Here is a 14,774-nt window from a genome sequence, read left to right on the forward strand (position 1 = left end):
TAACTAGCCGGATGGGGACTGGGTTAGGGGGGTGGTTAGCAGGTTAGGGGGCGGTGAGCTGGTTAGATGAGTGGCTGGTTAGCTGGTTGAGCGAGCAGTTAACGGCCCAGAGGGGCTGTTAACTGCAGGGATGGGCGGTTACCGGGCTGGGGGGGTGGGTTAACCAGCCGGTTAGCGGGGGGGATGGGTGGTTAGCGGGCGGATGGGCGGTTAGCGGGTCGGTTAAATGGGGTGGAATCACCTCTCCCCCCACCCTGCCGAGACCCCAACGTGGGGGACAACCTCAAACCCAACCGGGGGGGGGGGGGGTTAACCTCAACCAACCCACCCGCCTCCTGGAGGTTCATCTCACCCAGGACCCACCTCGAGGCTCAAACCAACCCACCCACCCCCCCCAAGGGCTCCCAGGGGTCAAACCAACCCACCCAACCAACCCTCGAGGAGCTCCTGGAGGTCACACCCAACCCAAGGTCCCTCTCGAGGTCACCTCAAGCCAAGCCAACGGCCACCAAGATGGCCCCCAACCCAACCTGTGACCTTCCTCAAGGGTCAAACCAACCCAACTCAACCCACGGCTTCTCCTTAGGGTCAACCCAACCCAACCCATGACCTCTAGAGTCAACCCAACCCAACTCAATCGTCCTCCAAGGTCAACCCAGCTCCACCCACGACCCCTCTCGAGGGTCAAACCAACTCAACTCAACCCACGGCTTCTCCTTAGGGTCAACCCAACTCAACCCACAACCTCTAGGCTCAACCCAACCCAACCCAACTCAACCCATGACCTCTAGGGTCAACCCAACCCAACCCACGACCTCTAGGCTCAACCCAACCCAACCCGATTGTCCTCCAAGGTCAACCCAGCTCCACCCACGACCTCTCTCGAGGGTCAAACCAACCCAACTCAACCCATGGCTTCTCCTTAGGGTCAACCCAACTCAACCCAACCCAACCCGATTGTCCTCCAAGCTCAACCCAGCTCCACCTACGACCCCTCTTGAGGGTCAAACCAACTCAACTCAACCCACAGCTTCTCCTTAGGGTCAACCCAACCCAACCCATGACCTCTAGGGTCAACCCAACCCAACCCAACTCAACCCGACCCAACCCAATTGTCCTCCAAGGTCAACCCAGCTCCACCCACGACCCCTCTCGAGGGTCAAACCAACTCAACTCAACCCATGGCTTCTCCTTAGGGTCAACCCAACCCAACCCATGACCTCTAGGCTCAACCCAACTCAACCCACGACCTCTAGGGTCAACCCGACCCAACCCGATTGTCCTCCAAGGTCAACCCAGCTCCACCCACGACCTCTCTCAAGGGTCAAACCAACCCAACTCAACCCATGACTTCTCCTCAGGGTCAACCCAACTCAACCCATGACCTCTAGGCTCAACCCAACTCAACCCAACCCAACTCAATCGTCCTCCAAGGTCAACCCAGCTCCACCCACGACCCCTCTCGAGGGTCAAACCAACTCAACTCAACCCATGGCTTCTCCTTAGGGTCAACCCAACTCAACCCACAACCTCTAGGCTCAACCCAACCCAACTCAACTCAACCCACAACCTCTAGGGTCAACCCGACCCAACCCGATTGTCCTCCAAGGTCAACCCAGCTCCACCCACAACCCCTCTTGAGGGTCAAACCAACTCAACTCAACCCATGGCTTCTCCTTAGGGTCAACCCAACTCAACCCATGACCTCTAGGCTCAACCCAACCCAACCCGATTGTCCTCCAAGGTCAACCCCATCCAACTGTCCTTCAAGATCAACCCAACCCAACTCAACCCATGACCTCTAGGCTCAACCCAACTCAACCCACGACCTCTAGGGTCAACCCAACCCAACCCGATTGTCCTCCAAGGTCAACCCAGCTCCACCCACGACCTCTCTCGAGGGTCAAACCAACCCAACTCAACCCATGGCTTCTCCTTAGGGTCAACCCAACCCAACCCAACTCAACCCAACCCAACCCGATTGTCCTCCAAGCTCAACCCAGCTCCACCTACGACCCCTCTTGAGGGTCAAACCAACTCAACTCAACCCACGGCTTCTCCTTAGGGTCAACCCAACCCAACCCATGACCTCTAGGCTCAACCCAACCCAACCCATGACCTCTAGGCTCAACCCAACCCAACCCGATTGTCCTCCAAGGTCAACCCCATCCAACTGTCCTTCAAGATCAACCCAACCCAACTCAACCCATGACCTCTAGGCTCAACCCAACTCAACCCACGACCTCTAGGGTCAACCCAACCCAACCCGATTGTCCTCCAAGGTCAACCCAGCTCCACCCACGACCTCTCTCGAGGGTCAAACCAACCCAACTCAACCCATGGCTTCTCCTTAGGGTCAACCCAACCCAACCCAACTCAACCCAACCCAACCCGATTGTCCTCCAAGCTCAACCCAGCTCCACCTACGACCCCTCTTGAGGGTCAAACCAACTCAACTCAACCCACGGCTTCTCCTTAGGGTCAACCCAACCCAACCCATGACCTCTAGGCTCAACCCAACCCAACCCAACTCAACCCGACCCAACCCGATTGTCCTCCAAGGTCAACCCAGCTCCACCCACAACCTCCCTTCGGGGTCAACCCAACCCGGTTCTCCTCCCAGATCGACCCCCCCCCACCCCATGACCTCTCTTCAGGGTCAACCCAACCCACCCCACGACCTCCAGGGTCCCCCAAACTCCTCCTGGAGGCCCCTCCCCCCCCATTAGGCCCCTCCCCCCCGGGTGGGTGGTGACGATGGGGCCACCGAGGTGGGATGGGATGGGATGGAGGCCAACGATCCCCCCCCTGCCCCCCCCAAAAATCCTCCTCGAGGAGCTGTGGGGGAGGCCACCAAGCCCTGGGGTGGGGTGGGAGGAGCTCGAGGTGGGGGGGTGGTGGGGGAGGACACACCGTTGCTGCTGCGTCTGCTCGCGTGGACGACGGAACCATCTCCTCGTTTATTCGCCTCGTTAACGGGGATATGGGGTGGGGGAGCGGGGATTGAGGGGGGTTGCGGGGTTCAGGATTAATTGGGGGGGCGTTAATTGCTTTGAGGGGGAAGGAGAAGGTCCCAGGGGGTTGTCCTACAAGCCCAAGGTGCCCCCGATGGAGGAGGCCAAGACCACCCCCAGCACCACGCAGCAGATGATGATCATGATCTTCTTCTACACGAGCCCCACACCCACCCCCGGAGACCCCCCCCCCCGATAATTAAAAATTAATTAAAAATCGGCATCCGGGCAGCGAGAAGGGAGGAGAAGAGAGAACAGAGAGACGTTAACGAGGACGGGGAAGGGGGAGGAGGACCTCGAGGCCACCTCCGAGGGCCTCCCGGGGGGGGGACTCACCCGCCGGGCTTTGCTCTGGTACTTGACGGCTTTTTTGGTGTCGGAGACGGCGCGTTCCACGTAGTCCACCGAGTGCTCCACGTTGTACTCAATGCGGTCGATCATCTCGCCCTGGAGGGAGGACGGAGGACAGGAGGAAGGTGTGGGTGGGATCTCAGTGGGTTTCGGTGGGTTCTGGTGGGATCTCGGTGGGTTTTGTTGGGTTTCGGTGGGTTCTGGTGGGATCTCAGTGGGTTCTGGTGGGATCTCAGTGGGTTTTGATGGGTTCTGGTGGGATCTCAGTGGGTTTCGGTGGCTTTTGTTGGGTTTTGGTGGGTTCTGGTGGGATCTCAGTGGGTTTTGTTGGGTTCTAGGTGGGTTTTGGTGGGTTCTGGTGGGATCTCAGTGGGTTCTGGTGGGTTCTAGGTGGCTCTTGCTGGGTTCTGGTGGGATCTCAGTGGGTTTCGGTGGCTTTTGGTGGGTTCTGGTGGGATCTCAGTGGGTTCTAGGTGGGTTTTGGTGGGTTCTGCTGGGATCTTGGTGGGTTCTAGGTGGGTTTTGGTGGGTCGTGGTGGGATCTCAGTGGGTTCTGGGTGGGTCTTGCTGGATTCTGGTGGGATCTCAGTGGGTTTTGTTGGGTTCTAGGTGGGTTTTGGTGGGTTCTGGTGGGATCTCAGTGGGTTTCGGTGGCTTTTGTTGGGTTTTGGTGGGTTCTGGTGGGATCTCAGTGGGTTCTAGGTGGGTTTTGGTGGGATCTCGGTGGGTTTTGTTGGGTTCTAGGTGGGTCTTGCTGGGTTCTGGTGGGATCTCAGTGGGTTTCGGTGGGTTCTGGTGGGATCTCAGTGGGTTTTGGTGGGTTCTAGGTGGGTTTTGGTGGGTTCTGGTGGGATCTCAGTGGGTTCTAGGTGGGTTTTGGTGGGATCTCAGTGGGTTCTGGTGGGTTCTAGGTGGGTCTTGCTGGGTTCTGGTGGGATCTCAGTGGGTTCTAGGTGGGTTTTAGTGGGTTTTGGTGGGATCTCAGTGGGTTCTAGGTGGGTCTTGCTGGGTTCTGGTGGGATCTCAGTGGGTTTTGGTGGGTTCTAGGTGGGTTTTGGTGGGTTCTAGGTGGGTCTTCCTGGGTTCTGGTGGGATCTCGGTGGGTTTTGGTGGGATCTCAGTGGGTTTTGCTGGGTTCTGAGTGGGTTTTGGTGGGTTCTAGATGGATTTTGGTGGGTCTTGCTGGGTTCTGGTGGGATCTCAGTGGGTTTTGGTGGGTTCTGGGTGGCTTTTGGTGGGATCTCAGTGGGTTTGAAGACCCAGCATGAGCCAGGGAGCCCCGGCGAGGCCTTCCAGTGGCTTCTAGGTGACCCTTGGTGGCCTCAAGACCTTCCTGAGGGCGTCCAGACGAGCTAAAGGGCCCCGATCTCCCCCAGGGTTGAGGTCCAAGCCCTCTGTGTCCCCCCTCCAGCCCGTACCTGGCTCTCCACCAGCATGGCCATGTCCACAAACATGTCGTGCAGCTCCCGGATGCTCGTCTCCAGCTTGATGATCTCGTTGTGTCGTGTCTCGATCTCGTTCAGGGCCTGTTTGGTCATCTGCGAGTCCATCTTGATCTGGAGGGAGGGAGGAGAAGGGCTTCTGGGTTCTTGGGGACCTCGGATCCTGGTGTCCCCCCAGCCCACGTCTCCCTGGTTCCTGGTGACCCTGGATCCTGGTGTCCCCCCATCCCACATTTTCTTGGTTCTTGGTCTTCCTGGTGACCTCAAATCCTGGTGTCCCCCCATCCCACATCTCCTCGATTCCTGGTGTCCCCCCATCCCACATCCCCCTGGTTCCTGGTCTCCCTGGCTCCTGGTGTCCCCCCATCCCACATTTTCTTGGTTCTTGGTCTTCCTGGTGACCTCAAATCCTGGTGTCCCCCCCTCCCACATCTCCTCGATTCCTGGTGTCCCCTCATCCCACATCTCCTCAAATCCTGGTGTCCCCCCATCCCACGTCTCCCTGGTTCTTGGTCTTCCTGGTTCCTGGTGACCCTGGATCCTGGTGTCCCCCCATCCCACGTCTCCCTGCTTCCCGGTGACCTCAAATCCTGGTGTCCCCCCATCCCACGTCCCCCCCCCGTCCACCACCTACATCATCGGTGAAGATGGCCAACTTGCCGCTCTCCAGCATGTCCTCCAGCTCCTCGTTGGTCGTCGTCCTCCCGGCTACCGGGGACAGAGGAGGCGAGTCCCTCAACCTGGAGGTGTCTTCTCCATCCCCACCCCACCCCACCTCGCCGTCCCCGTCACCCACTGATCTCCAGCTGCCTCTGGATCCGATCCTTGCAGCGGTCGCGGTACTTGGACTGGGTGGCGTTGTACTCGGTCATCACCTCCACGAACTTGCGGGAGAGGGTGGAGTGCTGGGAGGAGGAGGACACGGCGTGGAGGCCACCAGCCAGGAGGACAACCAGGAGAAAAGGAGAACCAGGAGAAGGTGGGGGGACAAAAAAAAAATGGAGGTACCTGCGTCTTGCGGATGCGCAGGTCGGCCGAGGAGCGGTTGAGGCCTTCCTCCTGCTCGATGCTCTGCTCGATGGCTGCGCGAGAGCGGGGACGAGGCCTTGGAACGTCTCCAAGAGCCACCCAAGAGGGAGGACGGGGCCACCTCCGCATTAGAGGGGGCCAACGCGGCCTCCAGGCCTCATGGTGGCCTCCAAGATGGCCGCCACCAGCTCATAAATGGCCTCCAGGGCTCATGGTGGCCTCCAAGATGGCCGCCGCCAGCTCGTAGGTGGCCTCCAGGGCTCATGGTGGCCTCCAAGATGGCCACAAGCCAAGATGACCACTCCAAGATGGCCACTTCCATCTCATAAGTGGCCACCAGGCCTCATGGTCACCTCTGAGGTGGCCACAAGCCAAGATGACCACGCCAAGATGGCCGTCTCCATCTCATAAGTGACCCCCAGGCCTCATGGTGGCCTCCAAGATGGCTGCTGCCAGCTCATAAATGGCCTCCAGGCCTCATGGTGGCCTCCAAGATGGCCGCCACCAGCTCATAGGTGGCCTCCAGGGCTCATGGTGGCCTCCAAGATGGCCACAAGCCAAGATGACCACGCCAAGATGGCCGCCACCAGCTCATAAGTGACCCCCAGGCCTCATGGTGACCTCCAAGATGGCTGCTGCCAGCTCGTAAGTGGCCACCAGGCCTCATGGTGGCCTCCAAGATGGCCGCTGCCAGCTCGTAAGTGGCCACCAGGCCTCAAGGTGGCCTCCAAGATGGCCACAAGCCAAGATGACCACTCCAAGATGGCCACCTCCATCTCATAAGTGGCCACCAGGCCTCATGGTCACCTCTGAGGTGGCCACAAGCCAAGATGACCATGCCAAGATGGCCGCCACCAGCTCATAAGTGACCCCCAGGCCTCATGGTGGCCTCCAAGATGGCTGCCTTCATCTCATAGGTGACCTCCAGGCCTCATGGTGACCTCCAAGATGGCTGCCTTCATCTCATAAGTGGCCACCAGGGCTCATGGTGACCTCTGAGGTGGCCACAAGCCAAGATGACCACACCAAGATGGCCGCCGCCAGCTCATAAGTGACCCCCAGGCCTCAAGGTGACCTCCAAGATGGCCACAAGCCAAGATGACCACGCCAAGATGGCCGCTTCCAGCTCATAAGTGGCCACCAGGCCTCATGGTGACCTCTGAGGTGGCCACTTCCATCTTGTAGATGACCTCCACACCTCCAGGTGACCTCTAAGATGGCCACAACCCAAAATGACCACTCTGAGGTGGCCACCTCCATCTTGGAGGTGACCTCCATGCCTCAAGGTGACCTCTAAGACGGCCGCTTCCACCTCGTAGGTGACCTCCAGGCCTCAAGGTGACCGTGATCACCACCTAGGTGACCTCTGAGGTGGCCACAACCCAAGATGACCACTCCGAGGTGGCCGCCTCCATCTTGTAGGTGACCTCCACGCCTCCAGGTGACCTCTAAGATGGCCACAACCCAAGATGACCACTCCGAGGTGGCCACCTCCATCTCATAGGTGACCTGCATGCCTCAAGGTGACCATGACCACCACCTAGGTGACCTCTGAGGTGGCCACAACCCAAGATGACCACTCCAAGGTGGCCACCTCCATCTCGTAGGTGACCTCCATGCCTCAAGGTGACCTCTAAGATAGCCACTTCCATCTTGTAGGTGACCACGAGGCCTCAAGGTGACCGTGACCACCACCCAGGTGCCCTCTGAGGTGGCCCCAAGCCCAGATGCCCCCCCGAGGTGGCCCCCGTGGCCACCTCCAGCCCCGCGCCGGCCGCCCCCGGGTCACCTTTCAACTTGGAGCGCACTTTGTTGGCCGTCTTCTTGATGTCAGCCGTCAGGTCCTCCAGCTCCTGCTTCGTCTCTGGGGGGGGGGGAGGGGACACGTCACCTCCACGGGGGCACCAGATGGTGGCCCCACCCCCCCCCCCCATGTCTCCTTGGTTCTTGGTGACCTCGGAGCCTGGTGTCCCCCCATCCCACGTCTCCCTGGTTCTTGGTTTCTCTGGATCCTGGTGTCCCCCCATCCCACATCTCCTTGATTCCTGGTGACCCCCATCCCACGTCTCCCTGGTTCTTGGTTTCTCTGGATCCTGGTGTCCCCCCATCCCACGTCTCCTTGATTCCTGGTGTCCCCCCATCCCACGTCTCCCTGGTTCTTGGTGTCCCTGGATCCTGGTGTCCCCCCATCCCATGTCTCCCTGGATCCTGGTGACCTTGATTCCTGGTGACCCCCATCCCACGTCTCCCTGGTTCTTGGTGACCTCGGATCCTGGTGACCCCCCATCCCACGTCTCCCTGGTTCTTGGTGACCTCGGATCCTGGTGTCCCCTAATCCCACGTCTCTCTGGTTCTCGGTTTCTCTGGATCCTGGTGTCCCCTCATCCCACGTCTCCTTGGTTCCTGGTGTCCCCCCATCCCACGTCTCCCTGGTTCCTGGTGTCCCTGGTTCTCGGTGACCCTGGATCCTGGTGACCCCCCATCCCACGTCTCCCTGGTTCTTGGTTTCTCTGGATCCTGGTGTCCCCCCATCCCACGTCTCCCTGGTTCTTGGTTTCTCTGGATCCTGGTGTCCCCCCATCCCACGTCTCCTTGGTTCCTTGTGACCTCGAATCCTGGTGTCCCCCCATCCCACATCTCCCTGGATCCTGGTCTCCCTGGTTCCTGGTGACCCTGGATCTTGGTGTCCCCCCATCCCATGTCTCCCTGGTTCTTAGTCTCCCTGGTTCTTGGTGACCTCGAATCCTGATGTCCCCCCATCCCACATCTCCTTGGTTCCTGGTGTCCCCCCATCCCACGTCTCCCTGGTTCTTAGCCTCTCTGGTTCTTGGTGACCTCAAATCCTCGTGTCCCCCCATCCCACGTCTCCCTGGTTCTTGGTTTCTCTGGATCCTGGTGTCCCCCCATCCCACATCCCCCTGGATCCTGGTGCCCCCCCCCCCCCCAGGTCCCCCCCCCCGTCCCCCGCTCACTCTCGTCGGGGTTGGGGGCGGCCAGGATCGCGCTGTGCTGCTTCTTCACCTGCTCCACGTCCTCTGACAGCTTCTCGATGCAGCCCCGGATCTCCTCCACCTGGGGACACGGGGGTTCTGGTGGCCCCAGACACCTTCTGGTGGCCCCAGAGAAGGTTCTGGTGGCTCCAGAGACCTTCTGGTGGCCCCAGAGGAGGTTCTGGTGGCTCCAGAGACCTTCTGGTGGCCCCAGAGGAGGTTCTGGTGGATCCAGAGACCTTCTGGTGGCCCCAGAGGAGGTTCTGGTGGCCCCAGAGACCTTCCGGTGGCCCCAGAGGAGGTTCTGGTGGCTCCAGAGACCTTCCGGTGGCCCCAGAGGAGGTTCTGGTGGCTCCAGAGACCTTCCGGTGGCCCCAGAGGAGGTTCTGGTGGCCCCAGAGACCTTCTAGTGGTCCCGGAGAGGGTTCTGGTGGCCCCACCTGCTCGAAGAACTCGTCCATGAAGTGGTCACGGTCGACGTGGACGACCTCCTCCTCATCATCGCTGTCCTTGGCCTGGGGGGGGGGGGGGGGGGTGTCAGGAGGAACCAAAATTAGGAGCTTTGGCCCCAAAAAAGGCAAGTTTGGCCTCAAAAAAGGCAAGTTTGGCTCCAAAAGAGGGAGTTTTGGCCTCAAAAAAGGGAGTTTTTGCCCCAAAAGTGAGAACTTTAGGTCCAAAATGGGGGTTTTGGCCTCAAAATCGGGAGTTTTGGCCTCAAAAATGGGGGTTTTGGCCCCAGAAATGGGGTCCGGGAACCAAAACTGGGAATTTTGGCCCCACAAGTGAGAACTTTAGATCCAAAATGGGGGGTTTGGCCTCAAAATTGGGAGGTTTGGCCTCAAAAATGGGAGGTTTTGTCCCAAAAGTGAGAACTTTGGATCCAAAATGGGGGTTTTGGCCTGAAAAATTGGAGTTTTGGCCCCAAAATTGGGAGTTTTGGCCCCAAAATGGGAATTTTGGCCTCAAAAATGGGAGTTTTGGCCCCAAAAGTGAGAACTTTGGATCCAAAATGGGGGTTTGGGCCTCAAAATTGGGAGTTTTGGCCTCAAAAATGGGAGTTTTTGCCCCAAAAGTGAGAACTTTGGATCCAAAATGGGGGTTTTGGCCTCAAAATTGGGAGTTTTGGCCTCAAAAATGGGAGTTTTGGCCCCAAAAGTGGGGTCCGGGAACCAAAAATGGGAGTTTTGGCCCCAAAAGTGAGAACTTGAGATCCAAACTGGGGGTTTTGGCCTCAAAAATTGGAACTTTAGATCCAAAATGGGGAATTTGGCCTCAAAATTGGGAGTTTTGGCCCCAAAATTGGGGTCCGGGAACCAAAAATGGGAATTTTGGCCTCAAAAGTGAGAACTTTAGATCCAAAATGGGGGTTTTGGCCTCAAAATTGGGAGTTTTGGCCTCAAAAGTGGGAACTTCAGCCCCAAAATGGGAGTTTTGGCCCCCAAAGTGAGAACTTCAGACCCAAAATGGGGGCTTTGGCCCCAAAAGTGGGAACTTTGGCCCCAAAAATAGGAATTTTGGCCCCAAAAGTGAGAACTTTAGATCCAAACAGGGAGTTTTGGCCTCAAAATTGGGAGTTTTGGCCCCAAAAATGAGGTCCGGGAACCCAAAATGCAAATTTTGGCCCCACAACTGAGAATTTCAGATCCAGAATGGGGGTTTTGGCCTCAAAAATGGGAGTTTTGACCCCAAACGTGGGGTCTGGGAACCAATAATGGGAGTTTTGGCCTCAAAAGTGAGAACTTTAGATCCGAAATGGGAGTTTTGGCCTCAAAAATGGGAGTTTTGGCCCCAAAAGTGGGGTCTGGGAACCTAAAATGGGAATTTTGGCCCCACACGTGAGAACTTTAGATCCAAAATGGGGTTTTGGCCTCAAAATTAGGAGTTTTGGCCCCAAAAGTGTGAGCTTTAGATCCAAAATGGGGGTTTTGGCCTCAAAATTGGGAGTTTTGGCCTCAAAAGTGGGAGTTTTGGCCCCAAAAGTGGGGTCCAGGAACCAAAAATGGGAGGTTTGGCCCCACAAGTGAGAACTTTAGATCTAAAATAGGGGGTTTGGCCTCAAAATTGAGAGTTTTGGCCTCAAAAGAGGGAAGTTTGGCCCCAAAATGGGAGTTTTGGCCCCAAAAGTGGGGTCCGGGAACCAAAAATGGAAATTTTGGCCCCAAAAGTGAGAACTTTAGATCCAAAATGGGAGTTTTGGCCTCAAAAATGGGAGTTTTGGCCCCAAAAATGGGGTCCGGGAACCAATAATGGGAATTTTGGCCCCACAAGTGAGAACTTTAGATCCAAAATGGGGTTTTGGCCTCAAAATTAGGAGTTTTGGCCCCAAAATTGGAAGTTTTGGCCTCAAAAATGGGGTCCAGGAACCAAAAATGGGAATATTGGCCCCAAAAGTGAGAACTTTGGCCCCAAAATGGGAATTTTGGCCTCAAAAATGGGAGTTTTGGCCCCAAAAGTGGGGTCCGGGAACCAAAAATGGAAATTTTGGCCCCAAAAGTGAGAACTTTAGATCCAAAATGGGAGTTTTGGCCTCAAAAATGGGAGTTTTGGCCCCAAAAGTGGGGTCCGGGAACCAAAATTGGGAATTTTGGCCCCAAGAGTGAGAACTTTAGATCCAAAATGGGAATTTTGGCCTCAAAAATGGGAGTTTTGGCCCCAAAAGTGAGAACTTGAGATCCAAAACGGGAATTTTGGCCTCAAAAATGGGAGTTTGGGCCCCCAAAATGGGAATTTTGGCCCCAAAGTGAGAACTTTACGTCCAAACTGGGGGTTTTGGCCTCAAAATTGGGAGTTTAGGCCCCCAAAATGGGGGCCAGGACATCAAAAATGGGAACTTTGACCCCAAAATGGGAGCTTTGGCCCCAAAAGCGAGAACTTTGCCCCCCCCCCCAATTCTCCTACGGTTCCCACGCCCCCATTCACCCCCAGGCTCATTTGCATAACCCCCCTCATTTGCATAAAGGTGAGTTCCTATAGGGCCCTATAGGGACCCCATAGGGACCCCACAGACCCCCATTGCACCCTATAGCCCCCCCATAGCCCCCATTGCACCCTATAGCCCCCCATGGCACCCTATAGCCCCCATAGCCCCTCATTGCACCCCATGGCACCCTATAGCCCCCCCCAGCCCCCTATAGCCCCCCAAAGCACCCCATAGCCCCCATTGCACCCCATAGCCCCTCATTGCACCCTATAGCCCCCATTGCACCCCATAGCACCCTATAGCCCCCCCATAGCCCCCATTGCAACCCATTGCACCCCACGGCTCCCTATAGTGCCCATTGCACCCCATTGCACCCCATAGCTCCCCATTGCACCCCATAGCCCCCTATAGCCCCCTGTAGCCCCCATTGCACCCCATAGCCCCCCATAGCCCCCTATAGCCCCCCATTGCACCCCATAGCCCCCATTGCACCCCATAGCCCCCTATAGCCCCCCATTGCACCCCATAGCCCCCATAGCCCCCTATAGCCCCCATTGCACCCCATAGCCCCCTAGAGCCTCCTATAGCCCCCATAGCCCCCCATAGCCCCCTATAGCCCCCCATTGCACCCCATAGCCCCCCACTGCACCCCATAGCCCCCCATAGCCCCCATTGCACCCCATTGCACCCCACGGCTCCCTATAGTGCCCATTGCACCCTGTAGCCCCCTATAGCCCCCTATAGCCCCCATTGCACCCCATAGGCCCCCACTGCACCCCATAGCCCCCATAGCCCCCCATTGCACCCCATAGCCCCCATAGCCCCCATTGCACCCCATTGCACCCCACGGCTCCCTATAGTGCCCATTGCACCCTGTAGCCCCCATAGCCCCCCATTGCACCCCATAGCCCCCATAGCCCCCCACTGCACCCCATAGCCCCCATAGCCCCCATTGCACCCCATTGCACCCCACGGCTCCCTATAGTGCCCATTGCACCCTGTAGCCCCCATAGCCCCCCATTGCACCCCATAGCCCCCATTGCACCCCACTGCACCCCATAGCCCCCATAGCCCCCCACTGCACCCCATAGCCCCCATTGCACCCCACTGCACCCCATAGCCCCCATAGCCCCCCACTGCACCCCATAGCCCCCATTACACCCCACTGCACCCCATAGCCCCCATAGCCCCCCATAGCCCCCCATTGCACCCCACAGCCCCCCATTGCACCCTATAGCCCCCCACTGCACCCCATAGCCCCCTATAGCCTCCATTGCACCCCATAGCCCCCCATTGCACCCCATAGCCCCCCATAGCACCCTATAGCCCCCATAGCCCCCATTGCACCCCATGGCTCCCTATAGCCCCCCATTGCACCCCATAGCTCCCACTGCACCCCATAGCCCCCCATAGCCCCCATTACACCCTATAGCCCCCATTGCACCCCATAGCCCCCCATAGCACCCTATAGCCCCCTATAGCCCCCATAGCCCCCCATTGCACCCCATAGCCCCCATTGCACCCCATAGCCCCCTATAGCCCCCCACTGCACCCCATAGTCCCCCATAGCCCCCATTACACCCTATAGCCCCCATTGCACCCCATAGCCCCCCCTAGCCCCCTATAGCCCCCCCAGCCCCCTATAGCCCCCCATAGCCCCCCTATAGCTCACGCCGCGGAGCTCCTGGGTCCGGTCCTTCATGTCTGGGGGGGGGGGTTCGGGGGTGTCCCCCGGCCCTGGGTGGGGGGTGCTGGGGGAGGGGGGAGGGGGGAGAGACCCGGGGGCTGCGGGGGCTGCGGCGGCGGCTGCGGCGGCTCGAGGAGCGTTTGGGGGGGGGGGGGGGCGGCTGCGCAGAGGGGGCTGCGCCAAGGGGGCGGGGCTTAAGGGGAGGGGGGCGTGGCCTGGGGATGCGCTAAGGGAGGGGGCTACGGGGAGGGGGCGGGGCTTAAGGGGAGGGGGCGTGGCCTGGGGATGCGCTAAGGGATGGGGCTTGGGGAGGGGGCGGGGCTTAAGGGGAGGGGGCGGGGCCTGGGGATGCGCTAAGGGATGGGGCTTGGGGAGGGGGCGGGGCTTAAGGGGAGGGGGCGGGGCCTGGGGATGCGCTAAGGGATGGGGCTTAGGGAGGGGGCGGGGCTTAAGGGGAGGGGGCGTGGCCTGGGATGCGCTAAGGGATGGGGCTTAGGGGAGGGGGCGTGGCTTGTGTGGAGGGGGCGTGGCTTGAAGGAATCATATAGGGATGAGTTAAGGGGCGTGGCCTAAAGGGGGCGTGGCCTATGAGGGGGCGGGGCTTGAGGGTTTATAATGGGTGTGCTAAGGGGGCGGGGCTTAGGGAGGGGGAGGGGCTTGTGGGCTTAGCAGAGGGCCCTGCGCCAAGGGGCGTGGCCTAGAGGGGGCGTGGCCTAGAAGGGGCGTGGCCTAGAAGGGGCGTGGTCTATGGGGTGGGTGGGGCCTAGAGGAGTGGGCGTGGTTTAGGATAATGGGCGTGGCTTGAAGTATTAATGGGATTATATAAGGGGCTGGGCCTGAAGGGGCGGGGCCTAAAGGGGCTGCGCTAAGGGGGCGTGGCTTATTGAGTGGGCGTGGCTTAAGGGAGTGGGCGTGGCTTCTGCTAGTGGGCGTGGCTTGAAGGAACCACATATATATAAGAATGGGGTGGGGGCTGGAGGGGGCGGGGCCTAAAGGGCTGCGCTAAGGGGCGGGGCTAAGGAAGGGGCGGAGCTTAGGGGAATGGGCGTGGCCTAAGGAGTGAGTAGGCGGGGCCTGTGGAGGTGGGGGGCCCCCTGGAGGCTTAGCAGAGGGGCGGGGCCTAATGGGGGAGGGGTTTAGAGGGGTGGGCGGGGCTTATGGAAGTAGGCGTGGCTTGTGAGTTAATTAGTGGATGGGGCTTGGGGGCGGGGCTTAAAGAAGGGGCGTGGTTTATGGGGTGGGCGGGGCTTGTGAGGGGCGGGGCTTGGAGGCCCCCCTATAGTCCCCCCCTTTGAAGCCACAGCACCCCATGGTGCCTATAGAACCTCCATAGGCCCTACA

General features: G+C 58.9%; 1 protein-coding gene across 1 annotated transcript in view; it reads right to left on the reverse strand.

The window, feature by feature from the left end:
- Nucleotides 1-3,059: 3,059 nt before the first annotated feature.
- Nucleotides 3,060-14,774, reverse strand: part of LOC138734506 (syntaxin-1B) — a 95,185-nt gene continuing 83,470 nt past the window's right edge. Inside the window, exons 2-11 of the mRNA XM_069882210.1 lie at nucleotides 13,419-13,451; nucleotides 9,267-9,341; nucleotides 8,809-8,908; nucleotides 7,626-7,700; nucleotides 5,816-5,889; nucleotides 5,604-5,712; nucleotides 5,442-5,515; nucleotides 4,784-4,921; nucleotides 3,351-3,461; nucleotides 3,060-3,167 (exon numbers count right to left, since the gene is read on the reverse strand). Of these exons, the coding sequence (XP_069738311.1) occupies nucleotides 3,087-3,167; nucleotides 3,351-3,461; nucleotides 4,784-4,921; nucleotides 5,442-5,515; nucleotides 5,604-5,712; nucleotides 5,816-5,889; nucleotides 7,626-7,700; nucleotides 8,809-8,908; nucleotides 9,267-9,341; nucleotides 13,419-13,448 (867 nt within the window). The 5' untranslated portion in view covers nucleotides 13,449-13,451 and the 3' untranslated portion in view covers nucleotides 3,060-3,086. The remainder of the gene's footprint in view (nucleotides 3,168-3,350; nucleotides 3,462-4,783; nucleotides 4,922-5,441; nucleotides 5,516-5,603; nucleotides 5,713-5,815; nucleotides 5,890-7,625; nucleotides 7,701-8,808; nucleotides 8,909-9,266; nucleotides 9,342-13,418; nucleotides 13,452-14,774) is intronic.

Source organism: Phaenicophaeus curvirostris, unplaced genomic scaffold, assembly GCF_032191515.1.
Source record: "Phaenicophaeus curvirostris isolate KB17595 unplaced genomic scaffold, BPBGC_Pcur_1.0 scaffold_84, whole genome shotgun sequence".
Taxonomy (NCBI): Eukaryota; Metazoa; Chordata; class Aves; order Cuculiformes; family Cuculidae; genus Phaenicophaeus; species Phaenicophaeus curvirostris.